The sequence below is a fragment of the Oncorhynchus gorbuscha genome, unplaced genomic scaffold (genome assembly GCF_021184085.1).
Source record: "Oncorhynchus gorbuscha isolate QuinsamMale2020 ecotype Even-year unplaced genomic scaffold, OgorEven_v1.0 Un_scaffold_740, whole genome shotgun sequence".
In the NCBI taxonomy this organism is placed as follows: Eukaryota; Metazoa; Chordata; class Actinopteri; order Salmoniformes; family Salmonidae; genus Oncorhynchus; species Oncorhynchus gorbuscha.
This window is the reverse complement of record NW_025745787.1, coordinates 232,501-260,000: the sequence shown is the minus strand read 5'-3', so window position 1 is coordinate 260,000 and position 27,500 is coordinate 232,501. Positions and strand designations below refer to the sequence as shown.

Below are 27,500 nucleotides of genomic sequence, written 5' to 3'. Positions count from 1 at the left end.
CCATTTTAGGATACGGTTGTAACGTAACAAAATGTGGGAAAAGGGGAAGGAGATCAGTATACTTCCTGTATGTGGTGAATGTTCTAAACTTTTAGTACAAAACTCCAAACTGGTAACATTCATGGTGCAGTTTTCCATTAAAAACCTTTTCTTCTTGTGTTTTGTTTGGAGACATATTTCACCACACAACCAATCCAAACATATGTTTACTGTGAAATACCGTGAGAAATGTTGACTTAAATCAACAAAATCATAACACAATGACATATTTAAACGTAGTTATTTTAACAACTAGTTTAACCAAGACCCATCAAAATGTACTTAAAATCTCATTTCCTTCATTTCTATCCCATGTGTGATCATTGAAGACATCTTTCACAATCATTGATGCAAGAAAATAAATGTATTGTTCATCTGTAATGACACTGTAGGTGTAATCAAATAAATGGTAAGAAACGTAACATGTAGCAGGCGCTAGTTAGCCTGTCATTTGACCATCGGGCTCATCCACATCATAGTTTAAATGTCCTCGTTGTTCATTCACCCGGGGAATAACTTTTAGTGTGGTGAATGCAAGCCTGACAAACAGTACGAGTCAAAGGTTTAAGTCAAAGTTAGTTAGCCAGTTAGCTAGTTAGCCTGTCATTTGACCATCGGGCTCATCCACATCATAGTTTAAATGTCCTCGTTGTTCATTCAGGTTTGGACAGACCTGCTCATTCAACCAAGCTGGTTGAGAGAATGCCAAGAGTGAGCAAAGCTGTCATCAAGGCAAAAGGGGACGGCTACTTTGAAGAATCTCAAATATAAAATATATTTAGATCTGTTTAACACTTTTTTTGGTTACTACATGATTCCATATGTGTTATTTCATAGTTCTGATGTCTTCACTATTATTCTACAATGTAGAAAATAGTAAAAAAATAAATAAATAATGAAAAACCCTTGAATGAGTAGGTGTGTCCAAACTTTTGACTGGTACTGTAGGTCTGGGTTGATGTCATTGCATCCATGCATCCATGGCCTGAAGGAAGGTGGTACGCTCATGTATATTACAGTATTACAGTACTATATTAATATATATTACAGTATTAAAGTACTCTATTAATATATATTACATTATTACAGTACTCTATTAATATATATTACAGTATTACAGTACTCTATTGGCATATATTACAGAATCACAGTACTCTATTGGCATATATTACAGTATTACAGTACTTTATTGGCATATATTACAGTATTACAGTACTTTATTGGCATATATTACGGTATTACAGACTCTATTGGCATATATTACAGTATTACAGTACTTTATTGGCATATATTACGGTATTACAGACTCTATTGGCATATATTACAGAATCACAGTACTCTATTGGCATATATTACAGTATTACAGTACTTTATTGGCATATATTACAGTATTACAGTACTTTATTGGCATATATTACGGTATTACAGACTCTATTGGCATATATTACAGTATCACAATAAATAATAAATAATAAATAATGAAAAACCCTTGAATGAGTAGGTGTGTCCAAACTTTTGACTGGTAGGTCTGGGTTGATGTCATTGCATCCATGCATCCATGGGCTGAAGGAAGGTGGTACGCTCATGGGCATGACATTCATGCATCGTCCACGTGTACTGTAATCATGTATAGTACTTCTGTATTGTACTGGTCCTTTGTGGCTCAGTTAGGAAGCACATGGCACGAGCAACATTTGAGTCGTGGGTTTGGATTCCTGCTGGGCTCACATACGAAAAAGTGTAGACTCATTGTTGTCACTTTGGATAAAAACGGCAGCTACGTAAATGGCATTTATTACAGTATTACAGTACTCTATTGGCATATATTACAGTATTAAAGTACTCTATTAATATATATTACAGTATTACAGTACTCTATTAATATATATTACATTATTACAGTACTCTATTATTATATATTACATTATTACAGTACTCTATTGGCATATATTACAGTATTAAAGTACTCTATTAATATATATTACAGTATTACAGTACTCTATTAATATATATTACATTATTACAGTACTCTATTGGCATATATTACAGTATTAAAGTACTCTATTAATATATATTACAGTATTACAGTACTCTATTAATATATATTACATTATTACAGTACTCTATTGGCATATATTACAGTATTAAAGTACTCTATTAATATATATTACAGTATTACAGTACTATATTAATATATATTACAGTATTACAGTACTCTATTGGCATATATTACAGTATTACAGTACTCTATTGGCATATATTACAGAATCACAGTACTCTATTGGCATATATTACAGTATTACAGTACTTTATTGGCATATATTACAGTATTACAGTACTCTATTAATATATATTACATTATTACAGTACTCTATTGGCATATATTACAGTATTAAAGTACTCTATTAATATATATTACAGTATTACAGTACTCTATTAATATATATTACATTATTACAGTACTCTATTGGCATATATTACAGTATTAAAGTACTCTATTAATATATATTACAGTATTACAGTACTATATTAATATATATTACAGTATTACAGTACTCTATTGGCATATATTACAGTATTACAGTACTCTATTGGCATATATTACAGAATCACAGTACTCTATTGGCATATATTACAGTATTACAGTACTTTATTGGCATATATTACAGTATTACAGTACTTTATTGGCATATATTACAGTATTACAGTACTCTATTGGCATATATTACAGTATTACAGCACTCTATTTGCATATATTACAGCATCACAGTACTCTATTGGCATATATTACAGTATTACAGTACTCTATTGGCATATATTACGGTAATACAGACTCTATTGGCATATATTACAGTATTAAAGTACTCTATTAATATATATTACAGTATTACAGTACTCTATTAATATATATTACATTATTACAGTACTCTATTATTATATATTACATTATTACAGTACTCTATTGGCATATATTACAGTATTAAAGTACTCTATTAATATATATTACAGTATTACAGTACTCTATTAATATATATTACATTATTACAGTACTCTATTGGCATATATTACAGTATTAAAGTACTCTATTAATATATATTACAGTATTACAGTACTCTATTAATATATATTACATTATTACAGTACTCTATTGGCATATATTACAGTATTAAAGTACTCTATTAATATATATTACAGTATTACAGTACTCTATTAATATATATTACATTATTACAGTACTCTATTGGCATATATTACAGTATTAAAGTACTCTATTAATATATATTACAGTATTACAGTACTATATTAATATATATTACAGTATTACAGTACTCTATTGGCATATATTACAGTATTACAGTACTCTATTGGCATATATTACAGAATCACAGTACTCTATTGGCATATATTACAGTATTACAGTACTTTATTGGCATATATTACAGTATTACAGTACTTTATTGGCATATATTACAGTATTACAGTACTCTATTGGCATATATTACAGTATTACAGTACTCTATTTGCATATATTACAGCATCACAGTACTCTATTGGCATATATTACAGTATTACAGTACTCTATTGGCATATATTACGGTAATACAGACTCTATTGGCATATATTACAGTATTACAGTTTTATTTTGTATTTTATTTAACCTTTATTTAACTATGTAATATAATTTCTGTAATTTAACTAAGCAAGTCAGTTAAGAACAAATTCTTATTTACAATGACGGCCTACCAAAAGGCAAAAGGCCTCCTGCGGAGACAGGGGGCTGGGATAAAATATATATATATTATCCCAGCCCCCTGTCTCTGCAGGAGGCCTTTACAATGTCTCACGACCAGTCTCTCTGGTCTCAATGTGTATTTTGTCCTATATATATATATATATAGGACAATATATATATATATACAATATAGCAAGGCAGCAATATATATATATGGTAGCAATATATGATATACAGCATATAGCAACACAGCATATATACAGGACAAAATACACATCACGAACAACAACATAGCAAGGCAGCAACACGTGACAACACAGCATGGTAGCAACACGTGACAACACAGCATGGCAGCAACACATGACAACATAGCAAGGCAGCAACACGTGACAACACAGCATGGTAGCAACACATGACAACATAGCAAGGCAGCAACACATGACAACACAGCATGGCAGCAACACATGACAACACAGCATGGTAGCAACACATGACAACACAGCATGGTAGCAACACATGACAACACAGCATGGTAGCAACACATGACAACACAGCATGGTAGCAACACATGACAACACAGCATGGTAGCAACACATGACAACACAGCATGGTAGCAACACATGACAACACAGCATGGTAGCAACACATGACAACACAGCATGGCAGCAACACATGACAACACAGCATGGTAGCAACACATGACAACACAGCATGGTAGCAACACATGACAACACAGCATGGTAGCAACACATGACAACACAGCATGGTAGCAACACATGACAACACAGCATGGTAGCAACACATGACAACATAGCAAGGTAGCAACACATGACAACACAGCATGGTAGCAGCACATGACAACACAGCATGGTAGCAACACATGACAACACAACATGGTAGCAACACATGACAACACAACATGGTAGCAACACATGACAACACAACATGGTAGCAACACATGACAACACAACATGGTAGCAACACATGACAACATAGCAAGGTAGCAACACATGACAACACAGCATGGTAGCAGCACATGACAACACAGCATGGTAGCAACACATGACAACACAACATGGTAGCAACACATGACAACATAGCAAGGCAGCAACACATGACAACACAGCATGGTAGCAACACATGACAACACAGCATGGTAGCAACACATGACAACACAGCATGGTAGCAACACGTGACAACATAGCAAGGCAGCAACACATGACAACACAGCATGGTAGCAGCACATGACAACACAGCATGGTAGCAACACATGACAACATAGCAAGGCAGCAACACATGACAACACAGCATGGTAGCAACACATGACAACACAGCATGGTAGAAACACATGACAACACAGCATGGTAGCAACACATGACAACACAGCATGGTAGCAACACATGACAACACAGCATGGTAGCAACACATGACAACACAGCATGGTAGCAACACATGACAACATAGCAAGGCAGCAACACATGACAACACAGCATGGTAGCAACACATGACAACACAGCATGGTAGCAACACATGACAACACAGCATGGTAGCAACACATGACAACATAGCAAGGCAGCAACACATGACAACACAGCATGGTAGCAACACATGACAACACAGCATGGTAGCAACACATGACAACACAGCATGGTAGCAACACATGACAACACAGCATGGTAGCAACACATGACAACACAACATGGTAGCAACACATGACAACACAGCATGGTAGCAACACATGACAACACAGCATGGTAGCAACACATGACAACACAGCATGGTAGCAACACATGACAACACAGCATGGTAGCAACACATGACAACACAGCATGGTAGCAACACATGACAACACAGCATGGTAGCAACACATGACAACACAGCATGGTAGCAACACATGACAACACAGCATGGTAGCAACACATGACAACACAGCATGGTAGCAACACATGACAACACAGCATGGTAGCAACACATGACAACACAGCATGGTAGCAACACATGACAACACAGCAAGGCAGCAACACATGACAACACAGCATGGTAGCAACACATGACAACACAACATGGTAGCAACACAGCATGGTAGCAACACAAATCACGGTCCAAACATTATTGGCCAACATGATCTTGCCAATATCACATTTTTTCAAAGTTACTGTGAATAAAATCACAAGTCATTTTCGGTAATAGTACTTATACGTTCTACTTTACACGATCAAACATTATGTTTCCACTTTACAAACATACATTTTTATGGTGTAATTATCAAACTCTGTAGTAGACAAAACAGTTTGAAAACTACGAACAGTCGGATTAAAGTCACAGTCAAAATGTATTTGAACAAATTAAAAGACAATCATATCAAACATTGCATTGTGAAAAGCAATTTAATTTCATATGAAAATGTATTTCAATGTGAAACATGTATTTCTAAATGAAACACGTGTTAATTATGTTTGGTGGAAAAGTGACTGCATGATGTGTGTGTGTGTTGTACTTCGTCAATTGAAAATGTGCTTAGAGTTTTGAAACAACCGTCTTTTGTGTTAAATTCACCCCCGCAGCTGGGAAAACTGCTCCAAAAAAATCACACAATAATGATTATGTCACCATTTTGACATAGGCTGTATCGACCGTGTGCATAATTATTAGGTTACTCGCATGAGACCTATTAAAAGTGTAGACCGAGTTGAATGATTTGAGCTATTTGTGCCTGTAGGTGGGGCACTGTCACCGCGGAATGGCGTTTCTCCACACGGGCAACTACCGGCTGCAGCTGTCAAACTAAGGTCGCTATCGCCCCTGGCCTGAGCTGTGGTTCTACGTTTGAGTTCTCAAATGCTACGTGATTTGAACATATGCCCCCCCCCCGCGCATGGCGCTTGTAACGCCAGGGTAGTGGGTTCGATTCCCGGGACCACCCATACGTAGAATGTATGCACACATGACTGTAAGTCGCTTTGGATAAAAGCGTCTGCTAAATGGCATATTATTATTATTATTATCAAATGGTATGGATTAATCTGATAGAGAAAGACAGGACAGTATCCTAAATACATGGCTGAATAATGTGAGGCCATTTTATGAGGCACAAGTAGTCTACATTATATCTGACCTACATGTGATTATATCAGAGATGATAACGTGTGAAGGTGGCAGGTGCACATCTACAAATCTTTAATTATGGAAGTCAACTGTTTTATTCAATAGGATCCACGCGAATCTATTTCTTATTCTGAAATTGGGGAGCGGTTGACCCAACCACTCTCGGTTCACTCTCGATTTCCACTGGATATTTTACATGTTAATTGCCTAGAATAGGTCTCGGTTTCTTTATTCATTCCCCCCCCCCCTCCTTCTTTATATGACTATCGCCCCGGGCTGTGCCGCGGGCAAGCCGCACAGCATCTCTCTCTTCATTTCAGCACCAGAGTGAAAATGCTAATGATACAGCTACTCGGGTAGGCCGCTTGACGTAACTCAACCATCTCACATGTCCTTCTGCACTGTTCATCAAGACATTGTTTTAAATCATTTAAATCGCTAGTATTGTATTACAGCCTAATATACTGCCATTAGTAGACTAGTACTGACCTGTTATAGTGGTATACCCTTGTTTAATATTCTGTAATACTGATAGCATAATTTAGGCGTTATCATTATCATCCGAATCATTGTTTGACTCTAATCACGGTCACATCGCGATGATTAGTGGGACGTTGGAATAAAGGATTAGACACTGTCAACAGTAAGATCACAGTGTTATACTGTTCATCTTTAGTCTTAATAAACTGTGCAACTGGATTGTAGGCTTTAATTATCAGTCAAGCAGATAAGGAGTGAGGTAGGCAAGAAGCAGTGGTTTGATTGGTAGTCTAGGAGCAGTGGTTTGATTGGTAGGCTAGGAGCAGTGGTTTGATTGGTAGTCTAGGAGCAGTGGTTTGATTGGTAGACTAGGAGCAGTGGTTTGATTGGTAGGCTAGGAGCAGTGGTTTGATTGGTAGTCTAGGAGCAGTGGTTTGATTGGTAGACTAGGAGCAGTGGTTTGATTGGTAGTCTAGGAGCAGTGGTTTGATTGGTAGACTAGGAGCAGTGGTTTGATTGGTAGTCTAGGAGCAGTGGTTGGATTGGTAGACTAGGAGCAGTGGTTTGATTAGTAGACTAGGAGCAGTGGTTTAATTGGTAGACTAGGAGCAGTGGTTTGATTGGTAGGCTAGGAGCAGTGGTTTGATTGGTAGGCTAGGAGCAGTGGTTTGTAATGGTTGGTAGGCTAGGAGCAGTGATTTGTAATGGTTGGTAGGCTAGGAGCAGTGGTTTGTAATGGTTGGTAGGCTAGGAGCAGTGGTTTGTAATGGTTGGTAGGCTAGGAGCAGTGATTTGTAATGGTTGGTAGGCTAGGAGCAGTGGTTTGTAATGGTTGGTAGGCTAGGAGCAGTGATTTGTAATGGTTGGTAGGCTAGGAGCAGTGGTTTGTAATGGTTGGTAGGCTAGGAGCAGTGATTTGTAAAGGTTGGTAGGCTAGGAGCAGTGGTTTGTAATGGTTGGTAGGCTAGGAGCAGTGGTTTGTAATGGTTGGTAGGATAGGAACAGTGGTTTGTAATGGTTGGTAGGCTAGGAGCAGTGGTTTGTAATGGTTGGTAGGCTAGGAGCAGTGATTTGTAATGGTTGGTAGGCTAGGAGCAGTGGTTTGTAATGGTTGGTAGGATAGGAGCAGTGATTTATAATCTCAACAGTCACTCTCCAATCTGCCCTATTACCAAGTTCTTCGCCTTTCGCATTTTCAACATTTATAAAGGCTGTGCTCGTTTATTAGATTAAAATAGTTGAAAGTGAAATACACATTTAAAGCTTTTAAATAAAACCGTTCAACTTTGAATTGAAGGTTGATCTGCATTTGGACATCTGGACAGTATGAAAGCCGAAAACCGACTCAACTTCCTAGCGGGTTAATTATCCCGATACATGCTTCATTAAAGCCAATTACAATATCTGAAGTTACCTAATCAAACCCTTTTTCCATAATGAAGGTGCCCCCTTGACATTAGAACCTTTGAAACAAATATATTTATAATGTTCAGAATGCATTTTAAAATTAGCCGATAGTTTATCAGGGTCTGTCGCTGTGTTTTCTTTGCATTGAAATTGCGATGACTACAGCACGCTGTTAAAATTGATGCCTTGTTTATTGTAAGGAAACAACCGCATTTCTAACTTGCAAACAACCCCGATTGTAAAAAGCACTTGAATTAGGTTCTGTTTTGTAATTATGTTTATTTCTAAATTAATTTCTAATTTCCGTCAACTAATCAAAACTGTAAATCTTTCCTTGACTGATTTTATGACCGTGACTATTAGATAGCGTTTTGTATTTATTATATAAATTATATTCCTTCAAGCGACACCAAAGCCTGAATAAGACATGACTGTTCTGAAAATCACATGTACATTAACAACATGGGTTGTTAGATGTTTACTCTATACACTAATTAGATCACGTGTTGCTTTCTAAAGGGCCAACAATCTATTGACAAACGTAACGGTTCTGTGATGCGCTGAAGTTTGCCAGGAAATCTCAATAGTGGTGGTGTGGTCTTTAAAATGACCAAAAGGAGGCGCTCTTCGTCAAAATTTAGAGCCAAACGAGCAACGCTTTGCATTAAGGTTACAGATGCTGGATTGCCTTTGACAATTAAATCATTTTCTTACTGTATATTCAGCAAACCCGGACTATTGTTTTGACTTGTGAACTTCTATATTGAGATATAAGCCTACACATGAGAAACAATATGTCGACATTATGTAATATTATTTTGGCATGCGTATTTCTATGTACAAGAGCCTTCAGGAAGTATTCACGCCCATGGACTTTTTACACATGTTGTTGTGTTACAGTCTGAATGTAAAATGGATTACATTTCGATTGTGTGTCACTGACCTACACACAATACCCCATAATGTCAAAGTGGACTTGTATTTTCTTTTAGAAATTGTTCCAAATGTATTAAAAATATAAAAATAAATCTGAAATGTCTTGAGTCAATAAGTATTCAACTCCTTTGTCATGGCAAGCCTAAATAAATGAATGAGTAAAGATTTGCTTAAACAAGTCACATGATAATTTGCATGGACAAACTCTGTGTACAATAATAGTGTTTAACATGCTTTTTTAATGACTACCTCATCTCTGTACCCCACGCATACAATTATCTGTAAGGTCCCTCAGTTGAGCAGTGAATTTCAAACACAAATTCGACCAGAAAGACCAGGGGAGGTTTTCCAATGCCTTGCAAAGAAGGGCACCTATTGGTAGATGGGTAAAAAAAAATATAAAAAAATAAACAGATATTGAATAGCCTCTTTGAGCATGGTGAAGTTATTAATTACACTTTGGATGGGGTATCAACACACCCAGTCACTATGATGATGCAGGCCTCCTTAACCCTAACTCAGTTGCCGGAGAGGAAAGAAACTGCTTGGGGATTTCACCATTGAGGCCAATGGTGACTTTAATACAGTTACAGAGTTTAATGGCTGTGGTAAGAGAAAACTAAAAACCTTGTGGTTATTCCAAAATACTAAACTAAATGACAGTGTGAAGGAAGCCTGTATAGGATAAAAATGTTCCAAACCCTTCATCCTGTTTGCAATCAGGAACTAAAGTTAAACATTTACATTTACATTACATTTAAACTGCAAATAATTTGTCGAAGAAATGAACTTCATGTCCTGAATACACCACAAAGCATTATGTTTGGTGCAAATCCAACACAACACATCACTGAGCACAACACATCACTGAGGACCACTCTTCATATTTCAATGATGGTTGGTGGCTGCATCATGTTATGGGTATGATTGTCATCGGCAAGGACTATGGAGTTTTTTTTAGGGATAAAAAAAATGGAAATAGAGCTAAGAACAGGCAAAATCCTATAGGAAAACCTGGTTCAGTCTGCTTTCCACCAGACACTGGGAGATGAATTCACCTTTCAGCAGGACAATAACCTAAAACACAAAGCCAAATCTACACTGGAGTTACTTACCAAGACAGCGTTGAATGTTCCTGAGTAGCCTACAGTGGTTACAGTTTTGACTTAATAAATCGGCTTGAAAATTTAAGGCAAGACCTGAAAATCATTGTCTAGCAATGATCAACAACTAACTTGATAGAGATTAAATCATTTTTTAAAGAATAATGTGCAAATATTGTACAATTCAGGTGTGCAAAGCTCTGAGAGACGTACCCAGAAAGACTCACAGCTGTAATAGCTGCCAATGGTGATTCTAACATGCGTTGATTCAGGGGGTTGAATACATAACTGTATGTAAATGTGATATTTCTGTATTTCATTTTCAATAAATTTGCAAAAAATTCGAAAAACAATTTTTTCACTTTGTCATTATTAATGTGTGTCGATTGGGTGAGAAAAAAAATATATATTTAATCCATTTTTTAAATTCAGGCTGTAAACACAACAAAATGTTGAATAAGTGAAGAGGTATGAATACTCTCAGAGGGCACATTAAGGGCTCGTGATTTTGCCAATACTCATGTTTGATTTCCTGTTATCAGTCCTTCTGTAGCTCAGTTGGTAGAGCATGGCGCTTGTAACGCCAGGGTAGTGGGTTCGATTCCCGGGACCACCCATACGTAGAATGTATGCACACATGACTGTAAGTCGCTTTGGATAAAAGCGTCTGCTAAATGGCATATATATTAACAACATTGCATTTGAAACAAGCCGCGCGGGAACGAGACGCAGCGCTTATAAAGCAGAGACGATCCTTTGTTTAAGAGTTGACTTATCAGCGGCATATTTACGGTTATTGAAACAAATTAGAAACATGCTGTTTTGCCATAAATATTAAAGAACATTTTATGAGTAAGAAATATGTTTTTTTTTTGCCGTTCTAAAATAAGATTCCATCTGACATGCACGTTGTTAGTGACTCGCCTATATATTTGAACTTCGTGTGCTATCTAACAGTTAATTGTGTAATGTATTATGTGATGATTGGGGCGTGGAATAATAATCTATGCAAGTGAAAAACTGTCATAGGTGTAGTTGAGTGTTTTTGATGCGCAGTCACTCAGCTCTGACATTTGGTTGATGATGGTGCAGTCGGCCTTTTATACTACGAACACACACACAAACACACACACACACACACACACTAGAGAGCGCGAGAGAGAGGAAGCTGTAAAAGTGAAATATTGGAAAGTGCTGCATGTCGATATTTTGTCTGAAGTGAAAGAGGACTCTTTCAACTATATCTGAAAATATTTTATATGTGGATGATTCAACTGCATCTAGAAGAAGTTTCCTTTATGTTAAAACCGCGTTTCTAAAAGCCACACAAAGCGTTCAAGTTCAATGTGTGCTCCAACCGTGAAAGCAGGACCCTGTATTGCCCGACCTGCCGTCAACCACAAGCTGACTTGCATATTTAGGCTGCAGAGAAATGGACATTTATGGGATAAAAGATTACCCTAACTAATGTCTCAGTTTGAGAGAGTCCTGTGTTCAATATTTTTGCATTGTCAATTTAATTTCGTGTCCATGTCATGCCAATAAAACTCTCTGTCCGCTACTTATTGTGAGCTTTCGCATCCCAGGCTGGCATTAAGAAATATGTGGACTAATCTAGCAAAGTAATGAAACCATGTCCCGTTTAAAACAATAATATAATCGCGTCTTGTTGGATATTTTTTCTTCAATCTATGTTCCTTCACTCAGCGAAGTCTTGTTCATGTTTTTGTACAGTCAGTAACACGACACGCTGCTTTAGCGAACGGAGATGAAAACAGGAAAACCTTGGTATATTTAGTCTTTCTCTCTCTGTGCTTTGGTATGATGTTGCGACTGGAGGAGAGGAGAGGACAGCTGGGCTATGGCCATCTCACCGACTTTGCCTTGACATCTGGGAGACCCATTGGTGTGTGGCACGCGAATCGGTTGATGTCGCTATTTAAATGCAAATTTGTGGGGGATCATTGAAGCCTCACCCCGTAAATTCACACAAAAGGAACACTTCACACACAATAAGGAGGAGGGTCGTTTTCTTCCGGAGGTCTTGGCAACACCAAGCAAATCTTATTCAAACCAACACTCCTCCTGCATGACTAACATTGTGGTTTTATTTTTTTGTCTAGCGTTCACCATTAGCACACTTCTCTAAATGAGATATAACATTAGCGATCTTTTACAACTAAATCCGCACACATGGTCGTTATGATTAGAGCAGAATGGGCTACACGCACAGTTAATGTTGAATGCAAAATATACACAAGCTTTTTAGTGACTTGATATTAGAATATAATAGACGTATTGTTATTAATATTATTAATATCGTTGTTGTTATTATTATTATCATCATTATTAGTAGTATCATTATTATTATTATTATTATTATTATTTATCTTCACTTATTATGCTATTGCTTTGTTATGACTTTTTATTGCTAAAGAATAATCTATCCGTACATCAACATCAAGACTTGTTGAGATGTCGCTGCGTGCGTTGCTGATGTTTAAACACCACCACAGAATAAGCACGTGCGAGAAGCACTCATATGTCAAATTGAGACATGATCATAAATTAAAATATGCACTTATATGTCCATCAACGTCCCGTTTTTTTCTTTCCGTCCTAAGCACCTTGATTAATTTCCGTCTGTCTGACGGAAGCAGTTAGAGAGGAAGGCAAAGTTAAAACTTGGTTTAAATGAAAGAGAGCATTTAGCACGCGACCAGATGATCCTAGAAAATGAGCTGAAATAGATTCAGGCTCAGCGCCTGTTGTGGCAGCAGCTGATTCCCTATTCCTGTCCAGATGGCTCCCAACACAGATTTGCATTCATTTTCGCCTAATATCGTCCAAAATAGAGGAGCAGCTGCATTTGTTGTCAAATAAGGTTTAAAACTCCTTTTTTTATGACGGGGTCGTTACCTACGTGATGGGGTTGTCGAACTGTCCGAGAACCTCTTTCTCTCCCGTCAACAGTATCAGTTTGAACAGGATCTGGCCTAAAAACCTACTTTGGTCATCAGATTTCAGGCCCTTTGGTGTATAATCGGCATTACAAATATCATTAGGCTACTTGGTGCAATATGCAGTTTCCAAGACGGAATTATACTGAGATAAAAAAAAAAAATGTTGGCAAGTAACTTAATTTATGACCAATTGAAATAACATATTTAGAGGGGAAAAAAACTAAAAAAGGCAAGTGCGCTCTATTTCAACGTTATAACATTTAACTTGCAACGCCGCAAACACGGCATTGGTAACATTGTTCAACGTCACATCAATTTATCGAGCAAATAATAATTTATAAGCAATTTGCATATGAACCCATTCATATGAACACTTTAGCACAATATTTTCCGGGGTTGACACAATAAATTGTAAAAATTAATAAATTGTAAATTGTCTAGAAATAGAATAGCTTAACGATATTATCCTAAAATAGTAATAAAATGCTGTTTTATTATACTTACGTATTTAATTAGGACGTGCAGGGCCGGGAAAGGAATGGATTTAGAGACAACGCAAGAACAACAGCCGCTTTGATAATTCACTTATCTTTGGCAATAGTCATTAACCCCCAACCCCAGCAAAATGCTGTCTAAAACACATCTCTCTTCCTTTCCACGTACACCCATCCCACCCCTTTAGTGCACGGGGCTGTGGGGTCCCCTGATAACCTAAATCGGACTTCACTTTTTTTTTTTGGCCGATTAATTACAATGTAAAAATATAGCTTTAAAAAAAAGGTCTGCAAATTGGCAACAAGAAAGCATTTGCCCTGAAGGAGAAATACCTCCCCGTCATATTATTGTGCTATTTAAAAGTGTTTCTTTATTATAATAAAATACAGGTCTGTTCTTCAGAAGAGAAGAGGTTGGACACCGCGCATCCCCGAGTCCGTTCACGGAATAGAATGATGTACACCCACATTAAACTAAATCAACTATCGTATTGAACATTCATGTATAGCACACATACAACCTGCGCATTGCATTAGACTAACACATTGCAACGACGCCCGGCTGTTTAATAAACTTCATGACAGACGTGAGGTATTGCACATTGAATCGATACGAGTTCTTACCATGCAAATGGTAGTAGCCTGGGATACAGACATCTGACGCATTTCCCTTTATACAGACAGTAATACCGAGGCTACTGTTTGCAGCAGAGTTACTTTAGTTCGCGTTATATTCCATCACTTGAAACATGACTGTATTAAAATAGCATTGATTAACTTTGACTATATATATGCGCTGGCGACCTCCTCTATAAAACATGCCAATTTAGATTTGGAAAAGCCTTAACAAATAGTAATGGTGAAAAATATCCCATTGACATTGTATCTAGTTTTGACCAAATGGATTGGAAAGCCCTTCCTTTATGCTCCTATAGACATGTTATGCTTTTCCCTCAGACTTTTAGTCGATATTTCCTCATTCAACGCTGAGAACATCACATAGCAGCCTACCTGGGTAAAGTATTTAGTCACAATTACCGCTCTCTTCCCTATAATATGTTGTATCGGCTACACTCTTGTCCTTTAGGATTTCATGTTTAGTAAATATTAACGTCACGAGATGTGAATTTGAGGGGGGGAAATCTCTACATTTGATGGCGGAAAAAGTGGAGCTTGCCTTGCTGGAGCTCTCGGGTTTCAGCCAGGCAGCTATTGAAATGTAGGACTCTCCAGAATGAAGCTCGTTCAGGGACAGGACGTGTCACTGTTCCATATATGGTCGAAGCTCCGCCCAACAGCGCGTCATATTCTGACAGCGCGCATCCCGTGGGTTTAGAGTTTTGGCTCCCGGGAAAGGTTCCACTCCTCCGGGATAGAGGGTTGAGTTTTGTATGCTTCCATCCCATTCTGCAAGACGCTAAAGGCCTCTCATCAACCTCTCCTGTGTCCAGGAACACCTCCATAGTAATCATTTCGTTTATTTTGTCTTTTGGAGCTGGAGCGCATTGCCAGAAGTGGTCGATTCAACTGAAGCTTTTTTTTTGTTGTAAATGCTTGTTGTATGATGACTCCAGCTTGAGGAGCCATCACCAAAAACAAAAAAGTTTTCTTCAAACGCATTTCGAATAAAAACTAGAATAAAACAGAAGCAACTACAACCATATCCTGCTATTTGAAGGACTTCTTCAACGACTAGGATCACGTTCCAACCAGCTACCGAGATAGACTACAGTAACCCACTCTGTGAATTGTTCATGTCGTGCCAACACAGGACGGGCTCAAGGAGACAGGACTTGTGAACTCAACTGGGACTTTTATTTCGTTCTACACGTTTTAACTACAACAAACTTATTTTACTGTTATTTGTCAACCACCAAGAAGGAAAGATTGCTCTTCAACAACTACCTTCCTATTATTCTCATTTGGCTGGAGCGGGTTTGTACGAAACTGTTTTAATGTTTGGAATTCAGGAAAATATAGGCTTACCTAGAGGAGGGACGACAATGAAAGAGGAACCGCTGGGCAGCGGGATGAACTCGGTCCGCTCGTGGATGCACACATCCGGGGTAGTGGATGCGAACACAGCCGCCCAAAGGTACGTTTGCCAAACACCCAATTTTTAATGCATTTCTCAGATTGCCCCTAAATCCCCACATTGCCGTATCAATTACAATCTCCCTATGCGACTCTTCTCTTCAGCGCGTTCTCCAACGCTCATTACTTCATATATTACTGTTAAAGTGACAAATCAAGAAATCTCTTGTCTCTAAAAACGTGCCTTTCACACCATCTCCCAATGTTTTCATCTGATGCTAGCTCCATCTGCAGTGTATCTCTCTCTCCCATCTAACCGAGGTGCTGCTCTCTCTTCTCTCCGCAGCGGTGTGGGTTTGGCTCGGGCACACTACGAGAAGCAACCACCGTCCAACCTCAGAAAATCCAACTTTTTCCACTTCGTTCTTGCGCTGTATGACAGACAAGGACAGCCGGTGGAGATCGAACGGACAGCTTATGTGGACTTTGTGGAGAAGGACAAAGTAAGCGCCATTTCTTTGGAATATCGTCCCATTTTATTCATTTTTATATTTTATTTTTTTATTTTCACCTACACAGTTCATCATTTGGTGGTAAAGGCAGGAACACGTCATAGGCGGTGGAGGAGACACGTGCAGTTATGTGGATTTTATAAATGACTTCGAATGTCGCAAAATGATTTTATACATTTAGTTTTAATATGTTTTACTCTACATAGATAGATACACCCCCCCCCCCTCCACACACACACTTGACCACTTCACAATAGCCTATTTTGTGAGCTCATAATTACCACATCAAGACAAATATCAACAAAACACAGTAAATGTATGTGAACACTGATTCAATGCTCGTTATTTTCAGGAACCAAACAGTGAAAAAACTAACAATGGGATACACTACAAACTACAGTTACTGTACAGCAACGGTAAGTGGTGTGGCTACTGATAAGAAAATAAACTAGGTCTGATTATTATTATGGAGTGAATCAGTACAAATCAGGGATGCGTGCTGGGACATTGATTCCGTCAGATAAACGTTGTATGGTGGTTGTTAGTCCGATATTGGGTTACATTTTTAAAGTGGTAAATTGCCTACAGTGTCGGTCGGTGTCAGCTAGCATCGTCTGTGGTTAATCCACGCTCAGTTAGCGATGCGTGGTGAATCAGATATGAATCCACGTTTTAACCTGACGCGAACCAGATGATGATCATCAACATGTATTGAGATGACACGTGTTTATTAAAAACAAACAAACCGTGTTTTTAATGATATTTATTTTATGTCAGTAAAAATTGTAAGACATATATTTTCTCAAATTTAATATGTGTAAGCAAAAATCACCGTGTAAATGACAAGATACTTGTCAGTGTAAATGACAAGATATAAAATATATATACTTTATTCACAGGTGTCAGAACAGAACAGGATCTTTTCGTACGATTAATCGATTCCATGACAAAACAGGTAAGATTTGTTTTATATATATATAATTATCTGCAATGCCAAATTGTATGCGTATGGTGCTTGAAATATAACGTGTTGTGGAAACGTGCGTGGTTTTCAAATGGACCCTATTACAGAAGATGTATGCTTCAATTATGAGCCTGTAAGTTATTAGGCCATGTGTGGTTGTGTTTTTTTTAATCGTTTATATTTCACTATAAATCAGCTCGCTCTCGGGTTGGAGCGATTGTAATTGTTGTTATTATTTTTTATTTTATACAACTTTTGTGACTCGGCTATAGAGATGGACAGTTGTAGATATCCGATATATAGTTCATTACAATAATAACCTTTAGTGGCCTCTCTTTAATTCGGGTTGTAAGCTCCAGGGGTCTCCCGTATACCCGTGCACGATTCCCCTTAATGTTGATTTAATTCGCAGCAAAACTGTTTAATGGGGTCTATTTAATTTTCCTTTTTAAAATCGTGATTATACATTGACATGAGATATTATATATATTTTTTGGCGGAGAGAATGCTATAAAATATTTAGCTGATATTACGGTTCCTGAAATGAATTGGTTTTGTAGGTCTTACTACCGTGCTTTGTGTATTGGCTCGTGAGCGCATTTTTAGTCAATTAACCACTAATTTGTCTTATGTGCTAATAGATGGGATGTCGTAGCCATCAACAAACATAGGTCTTATCTGCTATGTAGTATAATTGTGCGTTGACAGTCCATCAGTTCAGAAATGTTCAAATAATTATTTATTGTGACAAACAGACGAGACTATTATTGCTAAAAAAGAAGGTCTCGGTTCAATAACAAGAGCCCCTTTTTAGTACGAGAGGCCACTTGAGTGGACAATGTGGCGCGTTTCCTCACCCTGAATGTTTTCGGAAATCACTCTCGGCTAGTATGGGCTTATTGTTAAGTGCACTCCGCCAAGTTCACTGAATAGCCTATAGCTTCAGTGTCTAGGGTTAAACAGCATTATTATGACCAGTTATTTTATTAATATTTTGTCACCTCTTATTATTATATAGGAAATATAGGCTACACGTTAGATTCGCCCCACTCCTCGTTGACTGTAGCCTATAGGTCTGTCTATGATCAAAGAGTCAATGACGCTGAACCGTCAGTTTATAGATTTCTGTTTCTTCAGCCGAGACACGGGAAATAAATCACATGATGATAACTGCAATACTCCCCAAATCCCTCGTATATAGATGTTGTGGCTCGACTATGTGGTACCCTCTCACCTCCAATGGAACAGAGCTGTTTCGGTGTGTTTTCAACTACTACCAGAAGCACCAAAAACAATATTAAAATCCCTTATCTCATTTTGCTGTGAAATATTGTATGTGTAGTGATGTGTTTTTTATTCAGCCGCTTTATGTCCCCTCTTGCTATAGCAGCGTTGTTGTTCATTGTTAAATCAATTGTGATAAGGCCCTATAGTGTGTCACGCGTTTTACTTAATTGCTAATTATAAAGAGTTTATCTTTGATTAAAAGCCCCGCTTCTTTGGTTTTAACATTCATCCGAGATGTAACGGCGGTGCGCGCGGGATAGACCGGCTGCTGTTTGTCGGGCTGTAGCCGTGCATCACAGACCCGGGGCAGAACGAGGGGAGGGAGAGAGACAGACAGAGAGCAAAAAGAACTGAGGCCGAGCGCACCTACAGCTCCACGCCATCTGTTAAAGCCAATGCTCAAAAATTACTCAACCGAAACCCCTCCGACACCGCTTTTATTTTGTATCCGAGAAAAATCATTGTTAGCGGCTGAAAATAAACAACAGATTGTCCATTAGCTCTTCCCCCCTCGACATATCTGTAGATTAGAATGGCGCTGATGTATACGGAAATGGGTATTATTTACATCGCCCATCTGCAGCAGAACCAACGTGGTGTTGGTATTATCCTGGGATAAATTAATCAAAATATATAAATAACATATACACATATTAACCTATTTGACATTTTTTGTGTTGTGGTCTAGCAAATCATTTAGGCTATTTATTTACATTACAATATATAGAAATATATATTTTGTAAAATAAATTAATTGTTTGGAAATTATCTACGAGAAATTAATTTATATTTTCAATTTACAATATAACCTATAAAACATAAACTATACAATTGCTGTATGTAGACCTATATGTCAATATTAGTAGGCCTATATACTTTAGGAATTAATAATCAATTATGTAATGAATTGATCCATTTATGAATTGAATGTTATTGTGGTTTAGGTTAAGGTTTATATCCTATATAGCCCACAGAGATCGGCAAAATGTGCAACGCTGTTATATCCAGTTCGATATTTGAAACGTCTGCTTCTGATGTATTTCTCGCTTTGATTCCAAGGCTATTATCTATGAAGGTCAAGACAAAAACCCAGAGATGTGCCGAGTGCTTCTCACACACGAAATCATGTGCAGGTAAGAGCTTGTCACGGTGATTAGCTACATTTCAACGTCCTTTTAATGAATATATGCTTGTTTAAAAAAAATATATACATTTTTATATATTTCTTTGTTATGTTATTAAAATGCTGAGTTTTTTTTGTTGTTGTTGAGGATACTCCTTAGTAGATGTATTAACGCATCAACCTCAATCTCTTGTTGCAATGAAAACGCGTCGGTCCATATCGGCAGAATCATAGCCAATTTTACATAGGCTGCCTATTCTCAGACATAATATCATGCGAAATAGAATATTATAACTAGGGAGGTTGCATTCAATGACCGTTAGGAATTACAGGCCAGCATCCCTGTATCGATTTAGCCTTCTATAGTTGGGTTTGATTGGTCAACTGACAACAGACACAACACAGAGAACAGATGACGGCACATTCCTGTGTTCTGTCAACGGGCGTTCCTTTTGGCTCGCGGAATAAAAAACCCAGAAATGGAGCTTTGATAATCTTGCCCCCCCCTCCCCCTGCATTAGATAAAGTCACTGCTCTTATGAAGTTGGGTTGAATCCCTGTTTGTCACGAGCTGACCCATACAGTATCCCACACAGCAGGCGTCATCCTGCTCCAACTACACCTCATCACCACGCCGTAATGTACAAAAAAAAGGAGCTATGTTTTCCCTTTAGATGACGGTTTGCATATCAATGAATGTATCAGAGGTGTGTGTGTGTGTGTGTGTGTGTGTGTGTGTGTGTGTGTGTGTGTGTGTGTGTGTGTGTGTGTGTGTGTGTGTGTGTGTGTGTGTGTGTGTACACACACACACGGCTTGTATTTAAAGGCCGTTTCTGTTGAAAACACAGATGTGGTTTGGAACTCTAGAAGTGGAGGACTGTTAGACGTTGTTTATTCACTTTAACTTTCAGTAGCAGCTTTAAAGAGCTTCACACTCTCCTCACACCATATGGTTGTTCACTGAGCTCGTCTGGACATGTAACCATCATACAACTAGGCTTTAAAAAATAACAAATAAAGTGAGAATGAAGCATAACATTTTTGGTATAATTTCAACATGAATAAAACTGTACCACACAGTGTTGGATCCGGTCCTATCCCCATCGGTAGCTATGGCTAGACCCCAGCACCATAACCAGCACCAACGGCTAAACCGAGACAATGCTACTTCAGTGAAAGATTGATGCAGGGGCTGCATGGCTTCTGAGCGTTCTAATGAATCTCTGGCCTATCACAGAAAGGCTGGTTTTGAAGATGGCCGTCTGCATCCTCTCCAGCATTAACAGCTTGACAATTAGAGGGAAACAAAAAAAAAAATCTGAAGCTGTGGAAAGACGATTCCCCAGCCTCCTGGCGTCTTCTGTTCTCAGTTCAGTGCTAGAGACACAACACCACAAACATCTTGTCTCCCTGAGACTAGCAAACGTGCAACAGCAGTGCTCGGCAATGCTCATGCAAATCGCACCCTATTCCCTACGTTAGTACACTGGGAATACATTTGACCAGAGGTCTATGGGAATAGGGCTCCATTTGGGAAACAGCGGCAATGCTAAGTAAGGCTACGTCCCAAATCGCACCCTATTCCCTACGTTAGTGCACTACATTTGACCAGAGGTCTATGGGAATAGGGCTCCATTTGGAACACAGTTGGAGGAGATGTTTACCCGTTTGGCCGGCGTGGCGAGACTGACTAGGTTCCATACCGATCAACAGACAGACAGACAGCTAGCGCCAGGAATACAGGCACAGCTCAGCAACAATCATTATCTAAACACTGTCACGCTTAGATAAATATACAATTAAAATAATTCAAAGAAAATGTTACAAAGTAACAAGTAAACATGCGAAGAACCACACTTGTGTGAATCTCTTTGAGCTGCAGTTTACACACGCAGCCCAAATCTGATATATTTGATTTTTTTTTAACCAATCTGGATCTTTTGCCTATAATAAAGGGTCAAAAGATTAGAATTGGTCTGCCTGTGTGAACCTGCCTTTGATCACATCATCATTGCCTCCTCTCTAGTCGGTGTTGTGATAAGAAGAGTTGTGGCAACAGGAACGAGACTCCTTCAGATCCCGTTATCATCGACAGGTAAGAAACAGACCGATGTTCGGTTACAGATCTTTTCTCGATTCTGGTTTAGTCGTGGTGGCGTGTGCTGTGTGTATGTGCTGTGTGTATGTGCTGTGTGTATGTGCTGTGTGTATGTGCTGTGTGTATGTGCTGTGTGTATGGGCTGTGTGTATGTGCTGTGTGTATGTGCTGTGTGTATGTGCTGTGTGTATGTGCTGTGTGTATGTGCGGAGTGTATGGGCTGTGTGTATGTGCTGTGTGTATGTGCTGTGTGTATGCTGTGTGTATGGCTGTGTGTATGTGCTGTGTGTATGTGCTGTGTGTATGTGCTGTGTGTATGTGCTGTGTGTATGGGCTGTGTGTATGTGCTGTGTGTATGTGCTGTGTCTATGGGCTGTGTGTATGTGCTGTGTGTATGTGCTGTGTGTATGTGCTGTGTGTATGGGCTGTGTGTATGTGCTGTGTGTATGTGCGGAGTGCGATGGTCATGGTTGTTGTAGTCATTCTGGGACTGTTGTTGTAGTCATTCTGGGGGATTCTGTGGTGCCCAACGTCTGTCTCTCTGTCTCGCAGCATTGTACTGTCTCTGTGTTTGTTGTTCCCCTGCGTTGTTGCACAGGTGGGTTGACTTGGAAACCCGGAGGTCTCTGTGGGGGATTGGGTAATTGCTAGCGAGTTGTCAGGGGAAACAGTTTCCTCGGCCCTTTCCTCTCTCTGTGCTCTACCCAGATGTGAGGGAGTCCGTTGTTAAAACGCTTGGAGTGCGCTTGGCTTTACATTCAGACTTGTATCATTGAGTGGCCGCCTCCTAATTTACCAACAAGTGTTTTTTATTCAGTACTCTGTCATTTATTTCACTATACTGTATTTCTATGTGAATCTGAGTGCTTGGCTGCCTTCCTAAATGCGGCCCACTGTCCAGGAGAGCTTGATATGACGTTAGATGTGTTGTTACTGCTACTGGCTGAGCACAGTTTTCTCAGTCGTAGTTCATTGGATGTGAACAAGTATTTTGGAAGAGGGAAAGACGACGAGTTAAAACCAGGGTGAAGTATGGAGAAACCAGGAGATGGGAAAAGAGGGAAAGACGACGAGTTAAAACCAGGGTGAAATATGGAGAAACCAGGAGAGGGAAAGACGACGAGTTAAAACCAGGGTGAAATATGGAGAAACCAGGAGAGGGAAAGACGACGAGTTAAAACCAGGGTGAAATATGGAGAAACCAGGAGAGGGAAAGACGACGAGTTAAAACCAGGGTGAAGTATGGAGAAACCAGGAGAGGGAAAGACGACGAGTTAAAACCAGGGTGAAATATGGAGAAACCAGGAGAGGGAAAGACGAGTTAAAACCCAGGGTGAAATATGGAGTTAAAACCAGGGTGAAATATGGAGAAACCAGGAGAGGGAAAGACGACGAGTTAAAACCCCGGGTGAAATATGGAGAAACCAGGAGAGGGAAAGACGACGAGTTAAAACCAGGGTGAAATATGGAGAAACCAGGAGAGGGAAAGACGACGAGTTAAAACCAGGGTGAAATATGGAGAAACCAGGAGAGGGAAAGACGACGAGTTAAAACCAGGGTGAAGTATGGAGAAACCAGGAGAGGGAAAGACGACGAGTTAAAACCAGGGTGAAGTATGGAGAAACCAGGAGAGGGAAAGACGACGAGTTAAAACCAGGGTGAAGTATGGAGAAACCAGGAGAGGGAAAGAGGGACGAGTTAAAACCAGGGTGAAGTATGGAGAAACCAGGAGAGGGAAAGACGACGAGTTAAAACCAGGGTGAAGTATGGAGAAACCAGGAGAGGGAAAAGACGTTAAAACCAGGGAGTTAAAACCAGGGTGAAATATGGAGAAACCAGGAGAGGGAAAGACGACGAGTTAAAACCAGGGTGAAGTATAAAACGAGTTAAAACCAGGGTGAAGTATGGGCCACCAGTGGATAGCAATGCCAATGTTTGAGTTGTTAGAATAGCTGTTTGCTTAGCGGAGAGTATTTGGTATCTGACACGGGGAACATCTCTCTTTATTAGTAATCAAATATGGACGGCCAGTTGCTGCCTTTCACTCAGTCAGTCAGCAACAGAGTCTATGTGTCAACCAGTGGACCACAGAGCTCACAGACGACTCGCGTTCTGGACTGGAGCAGCTCTGGCAGAATGTATGCGTGTTTACATGTATTCACTATCACGTGTGTGATTGCATTCTGGGTATTTATTTACCGCCATTACACACTATTGTATTATGACTGTATATGTATTTATGAACCTGTGTATTATGACTCTATATTGTATTTAGGTTATTTTGTTGTTACTTTAGAAACGTAAAACATTTTTATTAACGGAATGTTGTTTTGTGGTAATAGGTAGAGGTGAAATGATGCTTTTCAGACCTACTTCAGTTGTACACATCTATACGCGTGTCTCCACGTGTTTCTATATCACCTCCTATTGGTTGAGAAATGGACTTCATTATTTGACAGTAGAATGACAGCGTGTGTGATGTGATATGTCCATGAGAGAGAGTGTGTGTGTGTGTGTGTGTGTGTGTGTGTGTGTGTGTGTGTGTGTGTGTGTGTGTGTGTGTGTGTGTGTGTGTGTGTGTGTGTGTGTGTGTGTGTGTGTGTGTGTGTGTGTGTGTGTGTGTGTGTGTGTGTGTGTGTGATGTGATATGTCCATGAGAGAGAGTGTGTGTGTGTGTGTGTGTGTGTGTGTGTGTGTGTGTGTGTGTGTGTGTGTGTGTGTGTGTGTGTGTGTGTGTGTGTGTGTGTGTGTGTGTGTGTGTGTGTGTGTGTGTGTGTGTGTGTGTGTGTGTGTGTGTGTGTGTGCGTGCGTGCGTGTGTGTGTGTGTGTGTGTGTGTAATGTCATCTGTCCAGTATTCGTAATAACCTGTTATCAAGGTAGATTTGATTAGTTCTGTGCTTAGCACGGTTATCACTCTGCAATGTTGTTGCTTCATTTTATTAGTATTTTATAAGTATTGTATTAGTATTTTATTAGTATTGTATTATTATTTTATTAGTATATTATTATTTTATTAGTATTGTATTAGTCTTTTATTAGTATATTATTATTATTTTATTAATATTTTATTAGTATATTATTATTATTTTATTAATATTTTATTATTATTTTATTAGTATTTTATTAGTATATTATTATTATTTTATTAGTATATTATTATTTTATTAGTATTTTATTAGTATTTTATTAGTATTGTATTAGTATTTGATTAGTATTGTATTAGTATATTATTAGTATTTTATTAGTATTTTATTAGTATTGTATTAGTATATTATTAGTATTTTATTAGTATTTTATTAGTATTTTATTAGTATTGTTTAACTATGGTGAACTTGTGGCGCTGACTGAGAGGGAAGGGAAGACGGTGCAGACTGACATTCCAAATAGTCCATAGAACTGCGACACAACAGATGAGATCTGAGACGTAATTTAATCATAGGTACAAAAAAAACAGAGAAGAAAACGCTGTGTCTCACATAACCTCGAGCCAGTGCTCTGTAAGTCTCACAGCGAGCCGGTTTGTTATGGTGTGAAGCAGAGGAAACGTGTTGCCTAGCCGTTCCCCTCCCCGTACCCTCTCAGAGGAAACGTGTAGCCTAGCCGTTCCCCTCCCTGTACCCTCTCAGAGGAAACATGTAGCCTAGCCGCTCCCCTCCCTGTACCCTCTCAGAGGAAACGTGTAGCCTAGCCGTTCCCCTCCCTGTACCCTCTCCCTTGCCTGCTATCATCCCTGGGAAGGCAGAGGAAACACGAGGTCTTTTTCACTTGTCTCACCCGGTGATAATGTGTATTCGGAGCTTCAAAGTCAGGCGAGCACTTTAAAAACAGGGCGTCTCTGACATAATGAGCGCTAGCTGCTCTGCACACAAAACTGCTTGACTTTGTATTGTGACTAAAACACAGTTGAAAAGGGATCCAGTGTCTCTGCACTTTGTGCTTCAATCTCACCCAACAATGTGAGTGTAACAGAAGTCCAAAAGGAACATTGGACAGAGAAGGAAGGGGGGAGTTGATCGGGGAGGAGAGTGGATGGAATCCCATGACAGAGAGAGAGAGAGAGAGAGAGAGAGAGAGAGAGAGAGAGAGAGAGAGAGAGAGAGAGAGAGAGAGAGAGAGAGAGAGAGAGAGAGAGAGAGAGAGAGAGAGAGAGAGAGAGAGAGAGAGAGAGAGAGAGAGAGAGCTAGATAGAGAGAGAGAGAGAGAGAGAGGGAGCTAGATAGAGAGAGGGAGAGAGAGAGAGAGAGAGAGAGAGAGAGAGGAGAGATAGAGAGAGAGAGAGAGAGAGAGAGAGAGAGAGAGAGAGAGAGAGAGGGAGAGAGAGAGAGACAGAGAGAGAGAGAGAGAGAGAGAGAGAGAGAGAGCTAGATAGAGAGAGAGAGAGAGAGAGAGGGAGCTAGATAGAGAGAGAGAGAGAGAGAGAGAGGGGGCTAGATAGAGAGAGAGAGGGGGCTAGATAGAGAGAGAGGGGGCTAGATAGAGAGAGAGGGGGGAGCTAGATAGAGAGGGGGGAGGGGGGCTAGATAGAGAGAGAGAGAGAGGGGGGGCGAGATAGAGAGAGAGGGGGAGGGAGCTAGCTAGAGAGAGAGAGGGGGGGTCGAGGAGGGAGGGGGTGGAGAGAGGATGGAATCCCATGACAGAGACAAGAGAAGCAAAGAAAAAAGAGAGGATATTGTAGTGGAAGTTGAAACAAGCGGATTTTAAAAAAGCTTCCCATTTTCATTGTGATGTGTGTGAATGGGTCTGGGGTGTGGGTTTCAATAGAGGGAGGGGGTCGATCCGTCCTGTGGAATCACTAAAGCAGATGGATGTCATTAGGCTCTGCTATTGTCTGTAGACGAACTTCCATGAGCCTGTGGTTTTATCCTATAGCCCTGTGTACATCCACCCAGACAGAAATCACTGCAACGCGAGTCATCGCTGACTGCAGAGCCTAATGTACTGTATATTAAGATCACAAGAGACGAGGAGAAGATGCTTATGCTTTTGTCTCTGTATGTTTGGGTCTTTTTTTTGCTGTAGCTATGGACATTTAAACACGTGTATGAAACGTTTATATTTTATTTTAATTTATTTTAATTGGCTATCAGGTTTTATTGTTATTGATGTGTCTTATGTTCTGTGTCGAATGGTTTCTTGGGAATGTGGGTTTTGCATGTACATGGACAGAGTGTCCATCTGGGTGAACCTGACAGGGAGGAATGTTGAGGATGACAAGACAAGT

At 39.2% G+C, this 27,500-nt stretch overlaps 1 protein-coding gene across 1 annotated transcript in view; it reads left to right on the top strand.

Moving 5' to 3' along the window:
• Positions 1 to 15,609: 15,609 nt before the first annotated feature.
• LOC124019954 (transcription factor COE3) overlaps positions 15,610 to 27,500 on the top strand; it is a gene marked incomplete at its 3' end in the record, with an annotated part of 230,695 nt that continues 218,804 nt past the window's right edge. The window contains exons 1-6 of the mRNA XM_046335397.1: positions 15,610 to 16,355; positions 16,641 to 16,797; positions 17,159 to 17,222; positions 17,706 to 17,761; positions 20,117 to 20,190; positions 22,207 to 22,275. Of these exons, the coding sequence (XP_046191353.1) occupies positions 16,216 to 16,355; positions 16,641 to 16,797; positions 17,159 to 17,222; positions 17,706 to 17,761; positions 20,117 to 20,190; positions 22,207 to 22,275 (560 nt within the window). The remainder of the gene's footprint in view (positions 16,356 to 16,640; positions 16,798 to 17,158; positions 17,223 to 17,705; positions 17,762 to 20,116; positions 20,191 to 22,206; positions 22,276 to 27,500) is intronic.